The 17,298-nt window shown below is 38.3% G+C and overlaps 1 protein-coding gene across 2 annotated transcripts in view; it reads right to left on the reverse strand.

The window, feature by feature from the left end:
- Window positions 1–4,067: 4,067 nt before the first annotated feature.
- The window catches only part of NEK9 (NIMA related kinase 9), a 36,336-nt gene continuing 23,105 nt past the window's right edge, over window positions 4,068–17,298 (reverse strand). The window contains exons 16-22 of one of the 2 annotated variants that reach the window (XM_070940923.1): window positions 16,419–16,580; window positions 15,229–15,399; window positions 14,988–15,050; window positions 10,206–10,396; window positions 9,543–9,707; window positions 7,623–7,832; window positions 4,068–6,127 (exon numbers count right to left, since the gene is read on the reverse strand). In XM_070940923.1, the coding sequence (XP_070797024.1) occupies window positions 6,005–6,127; window positions 7,623–7,832; window positions 9,543–9,707; window positions 10,206–10,396; window positions 14,988–15,050; window positions 15,229–15,399; window positions 16,419–16,580 (1,085 nt within the window). In that variant the 3' untranslated portion in view covers window positions 4,068–6,004. Of the gene's footprint in view, window positions 6,128–7,622; window positions 7,833–9,542; window positions 9,708–10,205; window positions 10,397–11,353; window positions 11,435–14,987; window positions 15,051–15,228; window positions 15,400–16,418; window positions 16,581–17,298 lie in introns of those variants that run through there. The other variant, XM_070940932.1, reaches the window with a different exon arrangement.

Here is a 17,298-nt window from a genome sequence, read left to right on the forward strand (position 1 = left end):
ACAGCTTTACATTCAGTTTTGTTTCCTATTGCATAAGGTTAGTCTTCCTCACTTTAATCTATAAAAATTCCTGTTAAAAAGGGGGGGAAGTTTGGATGGATTGTTCTTTATAGCATAATTGTACCTGATTTTCAACTCTATACAACTTTAAGATCAGTGAAAGGAAACAGAGATAGTTATTTGGAAGTGGGTATTCGTTTAGCTCTGCCTTTGCTAACACATAAATGATTAAAATATCTGGGAATAGGTCAACTAGAACAATCAGTAAACAAATGGAATAAACATATTTATAAGCAAATTAGCTGTCTTCAGGCAACAAACATGGTCTATAATAAAATATATAGAACTTAAGTTGCTTGCAAAAGCAAATGTATTTGCTGAAAGTGGAAACATATGGATGAATGTTTTGTTTGGAAAATACCAATTTTGCATAACACACTTAGCAGAGTATAGTATAAGATTCCCCAAAATTGAATTGCTAGTTTTATCTGAGCCTCAAATTTTCAATGATCTGGTGCTAACTTAAAATTTCAAGGAAACTGGAAAGCTTCATTTTGAATAATAGAATGTTTAAAATTCAGTATTTATGTAATGTGAAAAATAATTGTTGCCCATGCTGCTAATTTTGTTGGAAGCTAAAGCATATGAAGATTTTTTGCAGGAATTGGGGTGTGTCTAGTTTGATGAAAAGAAGGAATAAAGGGTGACATGATAGTGGAGTTCCAGGATCTAAGGGGCTACCACAAAGAAGCAATGGAGTCAAGCATCTGAAGTAGAACAAGAAGCAATGGATGGAAAGTAATCAAGGAGACTAGAACTTTCCTGACAGAACAATTAATCAATGGAACAACAGAGATTTTCAAGAGGATATTGGACAACCAATGGTATAGGATTTCCTGCTTGAGCAGGGGGCTGAACTTGATCTCCAAGGTCCTTTCCAACTCTTATTCTGTTATGCTGTTTCACTAACAAAATGTCAAATGGATTTAAGCAGGAAACTTTGCTTTCACCAACTTCTTGTTCTTATTTTTCTATCCAGCTTCAGAAAGGAAACTTTAATAACTCTTTTGCACCATACTTAGATTTAAATTACTTCATAATGAAACAAAGCTCAGATTTCATCTCTTGAGTAATAGCCATTTATATTACTGGTATTTATCAAATCAGATTTTATTAGAGCTTGATGAGGTAAAATACAAGATGATCTTATTGTTGGATTCTGTGACTATATTTTACTTTTGGAGAAATTTGCACAAGGAACAATATGCAAAATTTGTCATTAATCCCGGTTTGCTATGACTGTGCTTGTATATGCAGTTCTTTAATTTTTGAGAAATAAAAAAAATATTTTTATTTACATAAAATTTATGTAGCTGCCCATCTCACAACAGATTCTGGCTTGTGGCTCAAATTCAAATGGAATAATAAATTCAGTTTGTTTTACAAATCTTAAATTGTTTATACAAGCATGGGTATTATATTAGTATATCATGGTAAATTGAAGTTGTATTAATGGGAGGACCAATGTTTGCTTTTTCATTATAGGTCAGAAGTGTTTATAGTTCTGTACTGTTGTCTTCACGTCTGTTGGAGAGAAGGCAGTAGTTAGCTTTATTTTCCTTGAACTATGTCCTTGTCTTTTAGAAAGCTATCCTATAGTTTCAATATGGATAAGTCTAATGTGTACAGTAAGAAAAAGATTTCTGCATGAAGACCTTTTTTGGATACAATTTCTGCATGAAGACCTTTTTTGGATACTCTAAGATTAAGCTGAATCTCAAAATGTCTTAAAGTGATACAGTATATTACCCCTGATTGCAATATTTGTCACATATTCTCTCTTATTTTATTTTTATTTATTAATCAAATTTATACGCCCCATCTCACTATCTAAATGTCTCGGGGCAGTTTACAAATAAAAAATATAACATCTATACAAAAATAGACAAAGTTAAAAAACAAAGTTAAGAAACTAAAAAGAGAGCCAGTTTAGTGGTTAAGACACCAGGCTAGAAGCCCAGAGTTGCATGCCAGCGTTGGATCCCCATGCTAATAGAGCCAGGTCTTATTCTAGAAAACTAAAAGTGGGGAGCCAACCTCATCTTAGGGGGTAAAATGTTCCATAGGCAGTGTCAGCCCTGGAGGCCATCTTTGGATCTTCACGGCTGTCACACTTAGTGCTATTGGGAAGGGGGATTGCATGGAGTTGTAGATATATCTAGCCATAGCAACATTCTTTCTCTGGGAATCAAGGACATTCTGCCTACACCTGGAGTGGCGTGACTGGAGGCATCTCCAGTTGGGATGGTGCACTGATTGGACCATGTGATGGATTTGTGGCTGCAGGGAAAGGAACTTCGACTTTCCTTTGGGTGGGAAAACCTGGAAGCTTTCAGATTTGGGTTTTCCAGATGTGCCAATATGACATTTCCAATAAAATGGAACTTTGAGGAACTTCTAGCCTCAGAGTCTTGGGGGGGGGTTACTTGGAACCCTGATAGGCAGATGTGATGGCAGAGGCGGCTTTCTTCCTTGAATCCACCCTAAAAAAAAATTTATCTCATAGGGTCTGCAGCATGCTTTTCCTATCTGTTCAGGATCAATAAATAGGCAATCTTTTCAAATGTATTTTTTTAATAAAATGGCAGAGATTGGTGATATAAAAGTTACTAGAAGTGGTGCTTCATAATTCTACTGTTTGTTGAATGAACTCGAACTATATTGAGAGATTTTTCCTCTTCCATATTAGATTTACTATCATGAATGTCATAAGAATGTGCAAACCTTCCCAAAGAAATTGTGTTCTTCCTGTCTAAATCAAACATGCAGATGCATTAACCTGTTCTGATTTTCTGTTGCATGCATTAACCTGTTCTGATTAACCTGTCCTGTATTTTCCAGAAAGGTATATTTCAGCAGAGTTTGAATAGTGCTGGTGGTTCTACTTTCTAATGGTATTTATCTTCTTTGTATACCCAATACTCAGGAACCAAAAAGTGGTGTGTAATCCCCTTATCAATTATCTGATATGTAGCTGTTTTTCTTCAAGACACACTATTATATAAATGAAAGGTGGTCTTATCAGTATTCTTTGTTCAAGCCTGATTATGTATGATCCAATCAACACCAAATGAATATAAGTGATTGATGTGTGCTACTCATCATCTTGATTAGTGTTGTATTAATTTATATTCTTGATATAAGCAGTCTTCCGTTAATAATGATCATATGGGACTGAAGTTTTCCATTACTAAGCAGTGTGGTTGTAGAGCATGGAGTAATGCGACATCACATAGTAATGGCAATCCCATACTCTCTGTTGCTGTATAAGCAAGGATCATGGGTTATTAAGTAAGTCCCAGGTACTTGCCAGCAAGCTGGCAGGTAGGTAAGTGGCTGCTGCTGAGCAGAAGTTACGCAGGTGGCTGGCATAGGGCAGCAAGGCTCTGGGTGGTTGCTCCTGAGCAGAGGGGGGGGGTGTCTGTTGCTGGGGTGTGGGGCGTAATCTGCATGGTGAAGTATGAGCCCACCGGGGCAGAGATAGCTGCTGCTGGATGGGGGAGAGTGCAAGTGATTTACTAGATGACTTGTGACTTTCCTTGCCAGCTCCTCTATTGACTTTGCTTGTGAGAAGCCAACGAAGGTCACAAATAACAATCAGATTAACATAGGGTTGCTGGGATGGCTGGAACTTGAGGACCCATTGTAAATACTACTCAGTCCTGTCATAAATTCAAAGTCATTGTGGCATGAGTGGTTGTTAAGTGAGAACTATCTGTAACCATAATGACAAGCTAAAAGGACTAAAAGGTATAAACAATATATACAGAAAAATGATTGGTTTTAAGTGTTGTAAGATTTTCATATCTTTCAGTAGAATTTCTAAAAAGTAAAGCAGCACCCATTTGAACATATTAAAAAAAACAGCAGTAGGAGGAAGAAGATAAACATTGCCTGTGAAAATGTGGACAATGTCTGATCATGATAAATGTAGAATCAAGCAACCTTAAATGTGTTCTCCTTGAAATATCTTCAATTTCTATTAGAATTAATCAGGACAGAAACAATTGAGTGTCAAAATTTATTTAAACAGAAAACATCAAACCATTCCACTATTGCATTTTAGAAAAACAGATTACAACAAAATAGTTTTCATACGTTGAATTTCAATATAATAGATCAACAGCAATGCTAGTAAGTAACCGTCATTTAAGAACTAGCACTGCTAAAAAAGGGAGAAGGGAAATGGACTTCTAAAAGGCACTTTGACCTTTTCCCTTCATCCTTTAAGTGGGACAAAATCTCTGCTTTGGTTGCATAGCAGGGCTGGGGCATATATCAGGATCTGTAACAGGCACAACTTGGACGGTGTTATGTTTAAAGGCACACATGTATTGCTGAGGGATCACCACTCGGTACAGTGAGTTAGTACTCCAGAGCACTGAGACATAAAAACAGTGCTTTGCAAAATAGTGATTCTCATCTGCTCCATGATTTTTTTTTTTTACTAGATGTAGCCCCAACATAATTGTTTTTTTTCTAAAAAGACAACCTCTGTTGATGAAACAGTATTTTCATATGGGGTGAAAAAAAAAACTTCAGTAATTTTTGGAGGGCAAGAAATCAGCCAAATGGCACAATGATCTATTAAATATTTTAACAGACCAAAATTTGGTTTAACCTTCTCCTTTTCTCAGTCTGGTAAAATTATAGAATACGTAAGAGATGTTGGAGATATATGAGAAGTTGAGATTAAAATCAAGGGTCTACCAAATAAAATAATGGGACACAAGCATACAAAAGAACTTTTTCTAAAGGTTATAGTTAAGCTGCAATAAAACCCCATACTACTGTAAAGAGAAATGCAGAAATAGTTCTTAGAAATTATATCTATGCCAAAGGAGTAAGATAGTGAAGTAATCCAATTAACAAAAATATCAATTTCATTTTTAAATGTGAAAAATAAAGCAACATACTTCAAAAAATTGTCATGCATAGTTTAGTAATAATACTAGAGAAGTTCTGAAGTGATGTATGATAATTGATTGTGACCACTATAATTTGTGGTCAAAGTGACATACTTTGTTAAAAGCAATGTTTAAGTCCAGTTTCATTAAGTATTGAATGGAAGCAAAAATACTGATTTAGGGCAAAAAGAAGAGGTTTTTCATAGTTCTTATTGAATTCAGGCCAATAACTGAATATGAGTCAAGTCGTAAATGTGTCTGATTTCAAATTCCAATCACTCTTTGTCTGACATCAAAAGCAGTGCTTGTTGAGTTCTAGAGCTAGAGATTTAGAGTAGCTGAAAGAGTTCAGCCAGTTCTTTTGCATTTGAACAATGCTTAACGGCAATGAAAAAAAGGGGTGCTTGATGTCTTTCTCCAACATCCCTAAAATATAAATAAGTTACCTGCAGACTCGTGTATATATGTTTAGAAATGAATATAAATAGAAACTTGTTTTTTTCTGTTGGGATGTTTTCATCCACTTTTTTTTTAATATTTCACCTTCTTCAAACTTCATTCTTAGAGGCTAAGATGCTTCTCCTTTAACTTTATCAGCTAAAAGTAACTAAGAGCATTTAATTTTACTGTCAATGTAGATGTTTGCTGGCTTTCTCTTTTCAATCATTTTTCATCTTTGAATTGCTTGAAGATGAAGTGAATACTGTTGCAGTTTCAATGCTGTTCTTTGAAAGTTAGGAAGTAAATGAAGTGCTGCTGCTGGAACCATTCCTGGGAACAGTGTTACCGACTCAACAATACACTGAGAGAACTCACCATTGTCATACCTGCACAGACATTGGTTTGAATTTAAGTGTTCGCACTCTCTCTAAATTCCCTCCTAGTTTCATAGCTTAAGGCAGTGCTTCCTCTCTTGCATACATGGAGGCTATGGAGACTCTTGACTTCATTGTTAACGAAGGACCTGAATCTAGGAAAGCTGTTCTCTGCATGTAGTTAATGTTGTGTGAAAATGAATATGTTCCAGGATATAAAGACTACAGGCTAAAGCGGCATGAGTCAGTTCCAAGGAGACACCAGGACTCAGAATCCAAGTCAGGCTTTGGATCTGATTCCATCTCTTCTTTGGATGTTTGTGTAGCTTTGGAATGAGATTCCAGCTGTTCAGATTAAAAAGAAAACATATTCACAATTGAAAAAAATCTACAGGCAGTAGTACAATGAAATGTGTCCAACTGGATATTTTGTTTAACCACAATTGCTTTCTAATCTGTTATTCCACACATGTACTAAAAATAAAATGGTCATGGAAGGCCTAACAGCTGTTTGCTCAGATTGTCAAAGAAATATACTGCTCAAAAAAATAAAGGGAACACAAGCAGAAGACATCCGAGATCTGAATGAATGAAATAGCCTTATTAAATACTTTGTTATTTATATACAGTAGTTTATACACTGCTCAAACAACTAAAGGGAACACAAAACTACTGTATGTAACGAACAAAGTATTTAATAAGGCTATTTCATTCATTCAGATCTCGGATGTCTTCTGCTTGTGTTCCCTTTATTTTTTTGAGCAGTGTATAAACTTCCCATAAATGTCCCATAAAACTACTCAGCTGGAACTTATTTATGAACTAGTTTATCTCTTAACGTTGGCTACAGTATTTATTCTTTAAGGGTTTGAAAAGGAATAGAAAGTGGGGAAAAAGCCAGTGTGTTTTCTTAAGGTATCATCTTATCAGCATCCTGGTTGTTTCACCAGGGAAATATAAATGAACATGATATAAAGTTAGTTCCACTTGCTTCCAATTAGGCTGAATAAGCACCAAAGACTTGTTTAAAATAACCAGGGCCATTCGGGGAAGAGCTGGTTCAGAAGATTACTTGCAAACTCTCTGTAACAAATATGCCAGGCACTTATCAGATAAATTAACTCAGATTTGTTCCAAGTTGAACTCCAACTTTGAAGTAGATCCCATGAAGGTTAATGCAGTTTAATTTGTGGTTATCTGGGTGGAATTTGATCCTGTTAGTCCTGATGAGTTAGGGTTCTAAGAAAGTTCTAGGGACTACAATCTTAGCCACCTGTATATTCAAATCCATGTCCCTATTGATTGGCTAAGGCTTCCCAGGGGGTGGTTTTACTATCCTTTAAAGCAGTGTTCTCCAACCGTGGCAACTTTAAAACTTGTGGACTTCAACTCCCAGAGTTCCTCAGCCAGCAAAGCTGTCTGAGGAATTCTGGGAGTTGAAGTCCACAAGTCTTAAAGTTGCCAAGGTTGGAGACCCCTGCTTTAAAGAAGCCATCCTAAAGACAATAGTGCTGAACAATTTTTGTATTACCACAAACAGAACCAGTGTGCAATTTGGAGGGCCTTCTGGATTCCCAAATCTTGTTTGAGGAATAAGCCACCATGGCCAAGAGCAGTTTTGCACAACTTTGTGTTGTGCACCAATCTGTTCCTAGTCATGCACACCTTAATCACCTCCTGAATTGGGGTAGTGCAATGTGCTTTACATGAGGCTGTCCTTGAAGCACATTCAGAAGCTGCAGTTAATTAGGGTGACTGAGGCCCCATCAGATTTGCTTGGAGGTGTAGGTATTGTTGACTCTAGAATGTAATTGTTAGCTTTTCCCAGTAAAAAAATTACCTGGTGTGTTCCTTGTCTCCTAGAGAGAACTTGCAGCTGGGCATTAAGACGGGCAGTTTCTTGTTGTAATTTTTCTTGATCTGCCAAGCACTTTGATATTAAACCACTCAGACGTTCCACTTCAGCCTGCAGAAAACTGCATTTACATTCAGATGATGCCACAGGCAATTTCCCTCTATCACAGGATTCTGTTGAATCCAAGACTAGCTGCTGTAAAAAGAAAATTGAGTATATTCATGAATAAGTGTTATAGAAAATTGAAAATCAATGCTTTTCCAAATCACTATAGGTAATCATAGCTGGGAGATTAGATCAAAATACTAAATAATTGTCAGCCCTGGAGGCCATCTTTCTCTTTGGATCTTCAGGGCTGCCACATTTAGTGCATAGTCCTGCTGTGGGAAACTGGGAGGCGGGTGGCAAGGAGTGGGTAGAGATAGATAGCCATAATAGCATTCTTTTCTCTGGGAGTCAAGGACGTTCAGCCTGCAACTGGAAAGATGTGACTGGGAAACATCTCCAGTTGGGGCGGTAGATTGATTGGACCATGTGATGGACATGTGGGTGCAGGGGAAGGGACTTTGACTTTCCTTTGGGTAGGGAAAACCTGGGGGGCTTTCAGATTCGGGTTTTTCCAGATGTGCCAATATGACATCTCTAATAAAATAGAACATTGAGGAATTGCCTGCCTCGTAGTTTTACTTGGTTGGGGATGTTACTTGGAAGCTTGACAATAATTGTAGAATAATTAGCTAATTAGCAAATCTGCAAATGTTCTAGCTATAAACCTGAAATATATATTTCTTTCGGAATGAGAAAGATTTCATCATTTTTGTAAATCTTTCTGCTTGGTTTTAGTGCTGTTTTCATATTTTTTGTCTTCCCAGTTTTATTTATTTATAAAATGTATGGGCCACCTACCGTGTTTCCCTGAAAATATGACCCACCCCAAAAAGAAGCCCTATCATGTTTTTGAACGCATGGGGTGAAGCACACCGGTATAAATTAAGTTAGGGTGGGGATAGGGTGTGTGGAGCTGCCCTACTCACCAGGCTTTGTACACTCCAACACCTGCCTCGCCTTGCAGGCTCATGTCTTCTGTGGCCGCTTGCCGCTGCTTGCGCGTGTGGCCCCTGGCCTCCATTTTGCCAACAGAGGTTTCCAGAAAGCCCTCTGCAGCCGATAATAGAGGTCTGGACCAATCTGGAGCTCTTTTATCGGCTACAGATGCCTTCTGGAAAACCTCTGAAGATGAAACAGAAGCCAGGAGGTGCAGCGCGGGTCAATCCGAAGCCCGTTTCTCAGCTGCAGAGGGCTTTCCAGAAGGCTCTGACAGCAAAACGGAAGCCAGGGTTGATGCATGCGAGGGGTGGCAAGCAGCCGCAGAAGAAGTGGGTTGGCAGTAGGCTCCTGCTGGGCGGGGTTGTTGGTGCCACTGCCACAAGGTGAATCAATAATTAAACCCCCTGAAAAGAAGCCCTAGGTGTTTTTTGGGGGGGGGTCAAAAGAAAATAAGACCGGGTCTTCTTTTCGGGGAAACACGGTATCTTAGCTCAAGGCAACTCTGGGCAGCTTACAATCATAAAAGATAAAATCAGATTTTGTGAAACCATGATAAGGATAGAATGAAATGTTCTTTACTAGCAATGGCCTCACACAATTCTTTAAAATCTCTATTTATAGTTTTGAGGCAAATAGTTTCTGTCATCCAACCTTAAAAGCTTACACGCTCATACACCAGTTTGAATTATATTTCTTTCTCAGTTATGTAAATCCTCTTAGCCTAATAATTTCATGTATCGTACTTCATCTCTTAGACAAACATTTTTAAAGCTTTTCATTTTGCACCTTATTTCTTCCTCCAATCCAGATCCCAAACTACAGAAACTATTTCCATATACTTATAGATATTTACATTACCCAAGATTCTGATTTGCATTCGTTAATGTCAACTGGTGTGGGCGAAGGCATATGGAGTCCTTTTAGTTCATTGTAGGGAAAAGTTTCTTTGTCAGATCTGGAAGAGGCTAAGCTTTCAAGAGAAGGGGTTTGGGGCATTGGGATGAACTCTGCATTCTCCAGCTCCTATTTCACAAAGAGAGCAAGCAAATAAGAATATAAAGATATCCAACACGCTTATGTTGGATGTTACAAAAGAAAAGAATGAGTGGCCGATTAATTATTTTAAAAGTAAACATTTTCTTTTAGCTCTATCTAATATGTTGAGCATGGTAAATTGTAATTGCTGCTGATGCATTAGATATGCAGTAGACACTGAGTACATACATATTCTGAATGAAATGGAATTCAATCTCCTATTCCTATCAAAAGAAATACTGCCTACAATGAATAATTGTTTCAACTGTTGAAGAAAAACTAACTGCTCATCAGGATTATAAATTCATCTAATCTACATAAAGAAATACTGTATACTTTTTTAAAAAAAAATGCTTGTGTTTTTTTCAATATTAATTTTTAAGGGTCATTTTAAAGTACATGTTTTGGAAAAGCCATTAATTCCAAGACAACTATTAGAAAAAGTTTTATTTTTCCTTTTTTCTAACCATAGCAACAGTGAGTTACCTTGCGTAGCCAACTAGGACAGGAGCTGCTAGCAGCACTGCTATCTACAGCTACTTCTGTGGTGCTGATCTGATCTCCCATTCCGCAATCTGCTTCCATAGTTCTCCGGAAGCCTCTGCTATTATCAGGGCTCTCAGAATCCTGTTCAGTTTCTTCTTCCTCATTTGGTTCAGCTGTAGAACCCTGGGCTACTAACAGAAAAGAGTAGAGAATTAAAAATCTTAAATATGTGCTCTTTTCAAGGAAATCTGACGTTCTTAAAAATGCATATACTACTGTCAGAATGGAGTTGATGTAAAAAGACAAAAGTATCCTTATGATAGAATGCAAAATCAAAAACCACTGACTCAGCCATACAGTCCTCACTTAATGACTATTTGTTTAGCAACCGTTCAAAGTTACAATGGCACTGAACAAAGGGACTTATAACTGATCCTTGAAATTCCAGCAATTGTAGTAGACATGACATTTTACATCATTTAGCGACAGGGTTGCCAGTCACAATTAGTTCAGTAAGGAACTACCATGATGGTATGATGATGTTATCTCACAGTAAACATGAAGACAAAATTTATTTTTCCATAACATTTAACTTTTGCTATATCTATCTTTCAATTACCACAGCATTGTAGTCATACATTTCTTGTATTCTACCAAAATCCTAATATTCTTGTATGTTAACATTACACCAGCTGCTTTTCCTTTTTTTTCTCTATTTCATTCAACAAGCATAGTGGTAATAGAGGCTGAAGAATATTTATCCTAGAATCTCTTTATTTCACATTTGAACAAAACACTTGTTTAGAAAATAACGGGATAACAGTGGGACAAAACACAACCAGCCCAGAAACCTCCTTCCCTCTACAGTACAGTTAAATCACTTTTCCATTGCTATTCTGCTTAGCTTCCTAACCATCATCATCTACCTCAAGATACAGCTGAATTGAGAGACTGAACTCCCTGGCAATGTTATAATGGACAATGACACTGCACTTTCTTAGTACCAGGTGGCAGGCCTAAATGTGCATATAGAAAATCACCCAACTTTAAGTCAATACTCATAAGCCACCAGTAATAGAGAGATGATACTAACATGGAGATCAAACCCTGAAACAAACATAGATTTCTAAGTTGTAGCATCACACAGCCCCAGCAACTTCATGCTCAGGATTATAGGCACCTTCAAATGCTCTTTCACTAATGAGACATATGCCATCAGCGATGGAATTCTGTATAAGACAAATGGGACCAGGTTTTGTGCAAAAGAATTAATGGATCACATATGTTATCAATATCAGAAGAGAAAATAGTAGCAAAGCATTTTAATCTTCCAGAGCATTCCGTTATAGATCCCACAGAAACAAACATCACAAATGAACAAATGTCTACTGAATTCATAAACATCAAAAGGTTTTAGGCTTTCTCAGAAGGTATTAACAAATACAATAGCTGTTTAACATGTTATAATTATTAATTTAGTCTCATATTTAATCTGTATAATTAATCTGTCTTTTCCTCGCGTCCCTCATCCCAATTTTAAATCCTACATCAGTTTAGTTACCTTATATATCTGTACTTCATAAAAGCATATGGCTTTAATAACATTTGTTAGTTTAAAAGAGCTATCAAACTCCTGATTTTGAAGATCTTTGCAAATGACTGTAAATCTCCAATTTAACAGCTTTCTCTTAATGACTTTTTCTTCTTAATTATGCTATCTTTTTTTCCCCTATCCTTCAAAAATTTAACATTTCTATATATTAATTTTGTTAATGATCTCTACTGTTCCATATTCAATGTAAGACCAATGATTGTCAGTAGAGTTAGCTGATCTGGCAGTCTTAGTAGGTGTAAGGAGAATACAATCACCTCATGAAAAAGGAAAGCAATATTCTTTATTCAAGAGTTTATTAAATTTAAATGTCTATGTTTTAAATTTCTTATCTATCACCTTCTGCTGTCTATGTTCCCCTCACATCATCAAAATGTCTTCTTAAATGTACATCCTCTCTCTATATTGTGCTTGCAATCATTATTTCTAACTGGTGGAATATTTTCCATGTATTCAATTGGCCCAACAATTTCTTTTTAGATCTGTTTTCATAAATGCATATTGTAATCATTGTGTAGATTATACTCAGTTTCCTTGTTTTAATGCCAACCTAATTTGGCAGAAAAAAAAGAATTCACAAAAAGAGCAGAGATTCCATAGAATTCATATCTGCCAGAATGTTCTGAGACTATAAATATTTAAAATTTATTCCAAGCAACTGAAGTGTTTCAGCAAGGTGCATTGGTTAGAGAAAGCATAATTTCATTCTACCAATTAAATGAAATCTAGAAGACTGAAAAGACCTATAATATTGTAGTAGTTACCGTATTTCCCCGAAAATAGGACATGTCCCGAAAATAAGGCCAAGTCTGATTTTTGGGGTGGGCATATATGCCCTCCCCTGAAAATAAGCCCTAGTGACGGGGTGGGCGTGGCCAGGATAGGAGGCAGCCCTTCCCTTCCCCAGTCACCTCCTGGAGTTTCAGCCCCTTAATTGCTGCCCGCTGATCAGATGAGCCAGCGAGGGCTGTGCAACTCGGCTCTGATCTCCAGAGCACCTCCCCAGCTGCTGGCCTCCTCCCCCTTTTTCCTTCTGATCTTTCTTTACTTGGGATTGCAGCACAGACACACATCCCCAAAATGCTCCTTCCAAAGCCTTCAGCCTTGCAATCCTGGAAGGGCCGTCTGTGCTGCGATCCCAAAGAAAGAACGGTGTGTGTGAGAAAGAGAGAGAAAAAAAGAGAGAGATCCGATCCAACCTCAGTTATCCAAGGCTGGCAGCAACGTTCTCTCCGCCCCACCCCTCTCTACACAACACACACAGAGGTCCCTCACCCCCCCCCCAAAAAAAAAATACCTCCCAAGGCAGTCACATCTCTTCACTAACCTGCTTTCCAGCTCTGTTCTCCACTGTCACGTGCAGGGCAAGAAAAGTATTGTGGGACTACGGTAAAAACACTTTCCAACTTCGCGAGATTTTTTTTTTCTTCATGAGAAGTTGGAAGGTCTGAACTACTAGTGTTTTTATTTTTTTACCTTAGTCCAAAAGACTATACACAGGAGAGAACAGAGCTGGAAAGCAGGTTAGTTAAGGGATGTGGCTGCCCTGGGGGGGAGGGGGAGGGTTTGGCATGGGTGGTCTGGCTGAAGGGCCTTCAAGTAAGCCGATGTGGGGCCTTGAAATAGCTCCGCAGCCCCTGCTTTGCTTTGTCCTCCACCCTCCCACCACCTTGCTTCGTTCTTCTTTGCAACATGCAGCCTCTCAAAGTAAGGAGAATTGCAGGCAATTCTTGTTACTGTGAGAGGCTGCACGTTGCTTATGGGCAGTGTGCAATGTTGCATCTTCTGTAATGTTGACAGGCAGGCCAGGGATGTGTGGGGAGAGGGCCAGCCGGTAGAGCCCTGAAGGCAGAACCGGGGGTAAAGGGCTCCTGGCCTCATTGAACGGGCGTGCTGCGGGAGTCTCGGGCCAGGGAGGCAGCGACCAAAAGCGGCGAGGCTCAGGATGGGTTCGGCTCGCTGCTGCGAGCCTCTTAGCTGGTTTATCTCGAGGGGCGGGGAGGTTGCACGATCGGAGCGCCTGGAGAGGGGTGGGCGAAGGGGCGGGCAGGCTAGGGGAAGTGCCGCGCTTGGCCTTTAAGCAGGATGGGCCTTCAGAGAGGAGGAGGAGGAAGCTGCGCTCTGCCCGCCATGGACAGCCTCCCTGCTCGGAAGCGGAGGGCCCAGTGCCCAGCAACCGGGAAAGGCTCGCACTCAGGAAGCTGTGGCCACCCCGGCCAGCCATGCAATGCAGGCTCAGCCACCCCTGCACAGCGGGTACTTCCATGGCCGCAGCCCTCACCGCCCAGCATCTCATCTACCCGATCTTCCTGGTTCCCCTCCACCTTTTCTCTTGCTGCTTTTGCAGCCTCAATTGGCTGCAAAAGCAGCCGTGATTCTTGCCGTTTCTTCTCTCACCGGGCATGGCAAGGCTTCCTGCCCCTTGCTTCTCCCTCTCCCCACCTGCCACCCCCAAATTGTGCCCCAAAATAATAAGAACACCCCCCCCGAAAATAAGGCCAAGCCCTTATTTCGGGGTAAAAAAAATATAAGACAGGACCCAGATTATGGGGACAATAAGCTTTGTATAAATATACAAAAGTATGAAGGCTATTGTTTAACGCATTATAAGCCACCCTGAATCTCCGGAGAGGGGCGGCATATAAATCAAATTAAAAAAAAAAAAAAGACAGGGTCTTATTTTCGGGGAAACACGGTGGTTTCTCAAAATGTCAATTGTCTTCCAAGAGCTAATGGCCTGCTACTCAATTCTGATCCTTTTCCACCCAGGCAAATTGGACTTTCTTAAATTCACCTTAATATGATCATATTTAGCATTATATTATTATATGAGACAAGTCCACAAGGAAAGGCCCTACAACTGCATTATTTTATTTATTCTCTAATGAATGAAATGAAGACAAAGAACAAGCTCTAAAGTGATTTATCAGAATAAATTCTCTGTCTTGTAAATAAGGCCTTTAGTCTATCTAGCAGTTATATCTTGGCTGATTACAGCCTACACTGTGATAATGGTGACTTGCAGTGATAACAGTGACTTTCAAAGCAACAATTTACTCAGTTGTCTATGCCAGAGATTGAACTTGATAATTTTTATGTAGAGATGTGCTATTCTTCTGAATTATTCTTATAATATTTTCTACTCCAACAGAGAATTATGTATTACTTACCAGTCCCAATGGACAGACCACTGCTACTGGAGCGAAGGATGGTTTTAGAATTTATAACTTTTTCTGGAGAAAAAAAAGAACATTTTCTCAGCTCAAGATTTAAAGAATATGGGAAATCTGATGTATGCTTAGTAATGACCCATTCTTACATATCAATCCAAGTAATGTGTTTTATCTTACAGTTAAGAGGAAAAAAATGAAGTAATGATCTAGCTTAAGAACCCAGTATTTTTATACTTACCAACAATTATTATGGTATGCCATCCACGGCAAGATAAATCTGGGACATAATGCAAGGAGCCAAAAATAGGCCGAGGCCATGATGTACAAATATCAGAACTGTGCGCTCTCTCTGTTGGTGTCATTGCTAAACGGCCATTCCCTCCATTACCCCATGCAAATATATGGTTATCTGGAAAATAAAATAAAATAAAATAATAATAATAATAATAATAATAATAATAATAATAATAATAATAATAATAATAATAATAATAATAATAATTTTATTTCTATTCCGCCCCTCTCCCGAAGGATTCGGGGTGGTGTACAGCCATTTTAAAACAAAAAATATACAAATATCAAAATGTAAAATTATTAAAAATATTACACAATTTCGGCCCAGATTAAAACCCCCAATTTAAAACTCCCAATTTAAAATAATTACATAGTTAGTCCTGCCTGGTGAAACAGTAGGGTCTTAAGGGCACAGCAAAACACACGGACGTCGGAGATCTTGCGTATTTCCGGGGGCAGTTCATTCCAAAGGGCAGGAGCTCCCATGGAGAAGGCTCTCCCCCTGGGTGTCGCCAGCCAACATTGCTTGGCTGATGGCACCCTGAGGAGTCCCTCTCTGTGTGAGCAGACTGGCCGGTGGGAGGCTATTGGTGGCAGAAGTCAGTCTCGGAAGTACCCGGGTCCTAAGCCATGTTTACCATGTTAAAGTCAAGAACCCCATTCTAGGTTTGAATATTTATTTCTATTTAAGGATATAATAACAACCAAAATACCATTGTGAGCCCTATAGGAATATGGTGATTTGTGAGGTTTTATATTAAAATTTAAATTAATTAGTCCCTTTTAATAGTTTAAACAATACAGCCAAAAGACGAACAGAGGTAGATGCAAGCATTTCATATTGACTCATCAGTACCTACATTACAATTTGAGGCTAATTTTAACCGTGTTATTGTAATGTAGGTATTGATGAGTCAATATGAAATGCTTGCATCTACCTCTCTTCATCTTTTGGCTGTACTATTTATATTAAAAACAAAAAAGTACTTCATGACTTGAAATATACTACATGTATTTTATGCCTTCCAGTCAGTTTGGATTTTTTTTTATTATAATCTCTAAGCAAACCATTTTTGATTCTTTACAGACTCAATTTAAAGAAATTCACATCAACCTACTAATGCTTATACTTACCATCAGTAGCAGCTATGGTGAACTCATCACCGCAGGAAACTCTGATGACCTGTTTTCCCCCAAGGGGCCCTCCTAGTAAATTAATGCCTAGGTGCTTCTTATAATCCCCAACACCCAACTGTCCACACTTATTGGAGCCAAAAGTAAGCAGACGACCCCGCTCTGAAATAAAAACAATTATGTCATTAGGAACTAATAATGTTAAATAATATATTGTGAGTTGTAATGCAAGACATCATTTAGAACACTTCATCATTATTTGTTCTAAGATTATAGATTTCCTTGCCATGAAGCATGACAAGAGATACATTCATCTTAAGCATTTCTAATAGGTAATAGGCATCATTTCATCATATCTTTACCAACATGCATAAGTTTCTATTAGTGTTGATTATAGTCAAGATAATTTAAGTCAGACACAGGCCCATCTGGAACTTTGAAAATAAAGTGGCTCTAGTCCATTGACGGTGTAAGTATAATTAAGTCACAAGACTCCCAAGATCAGTAGAAGACAATCTTATTAGACAGAATCCTGAGGCACTCTACCATTTTTATAATGTTATATACAATTTCAGATTATCTCTTTTCCTGATCAGGTAGAAATATTTCCAGATAAGAATGGAGCTGAAATCACTTCTATTTTTCTTGTCAAAGAATGCCTATATGGCACATGTGCATGCACACACACACATGAACAAACATATTTATTTATTTCAGGAGAATTATCCTAATAACAATCAGGCTGCAGATTGTGGTCTTGCTTTTTAATTTATTCATGTAAATAGTGTAATTGTATAGTTAATGTAAATTAATGTAAATTAATTTTAGTACTGTCCTCCCAGGGTTCAGTAGAGCAGTCCCATCCCAGTCCACTGGAGGC

Source organism: Pituophis catenifer, unplaced genomic scaffold (assembly GCF_029215685.1).
Source record: "Pituophis catenifer annectens isolate HBS135680 unplaced genomic scaffold, rPitCat1.0.hap2 SCAF_1, whole genome shotgun sequence".
NCBI lineage: Eukaryota > Metazoa > Chordata > Lepidosauria > Squamata > Colubridae > Pituophis > Pituophis catenifer.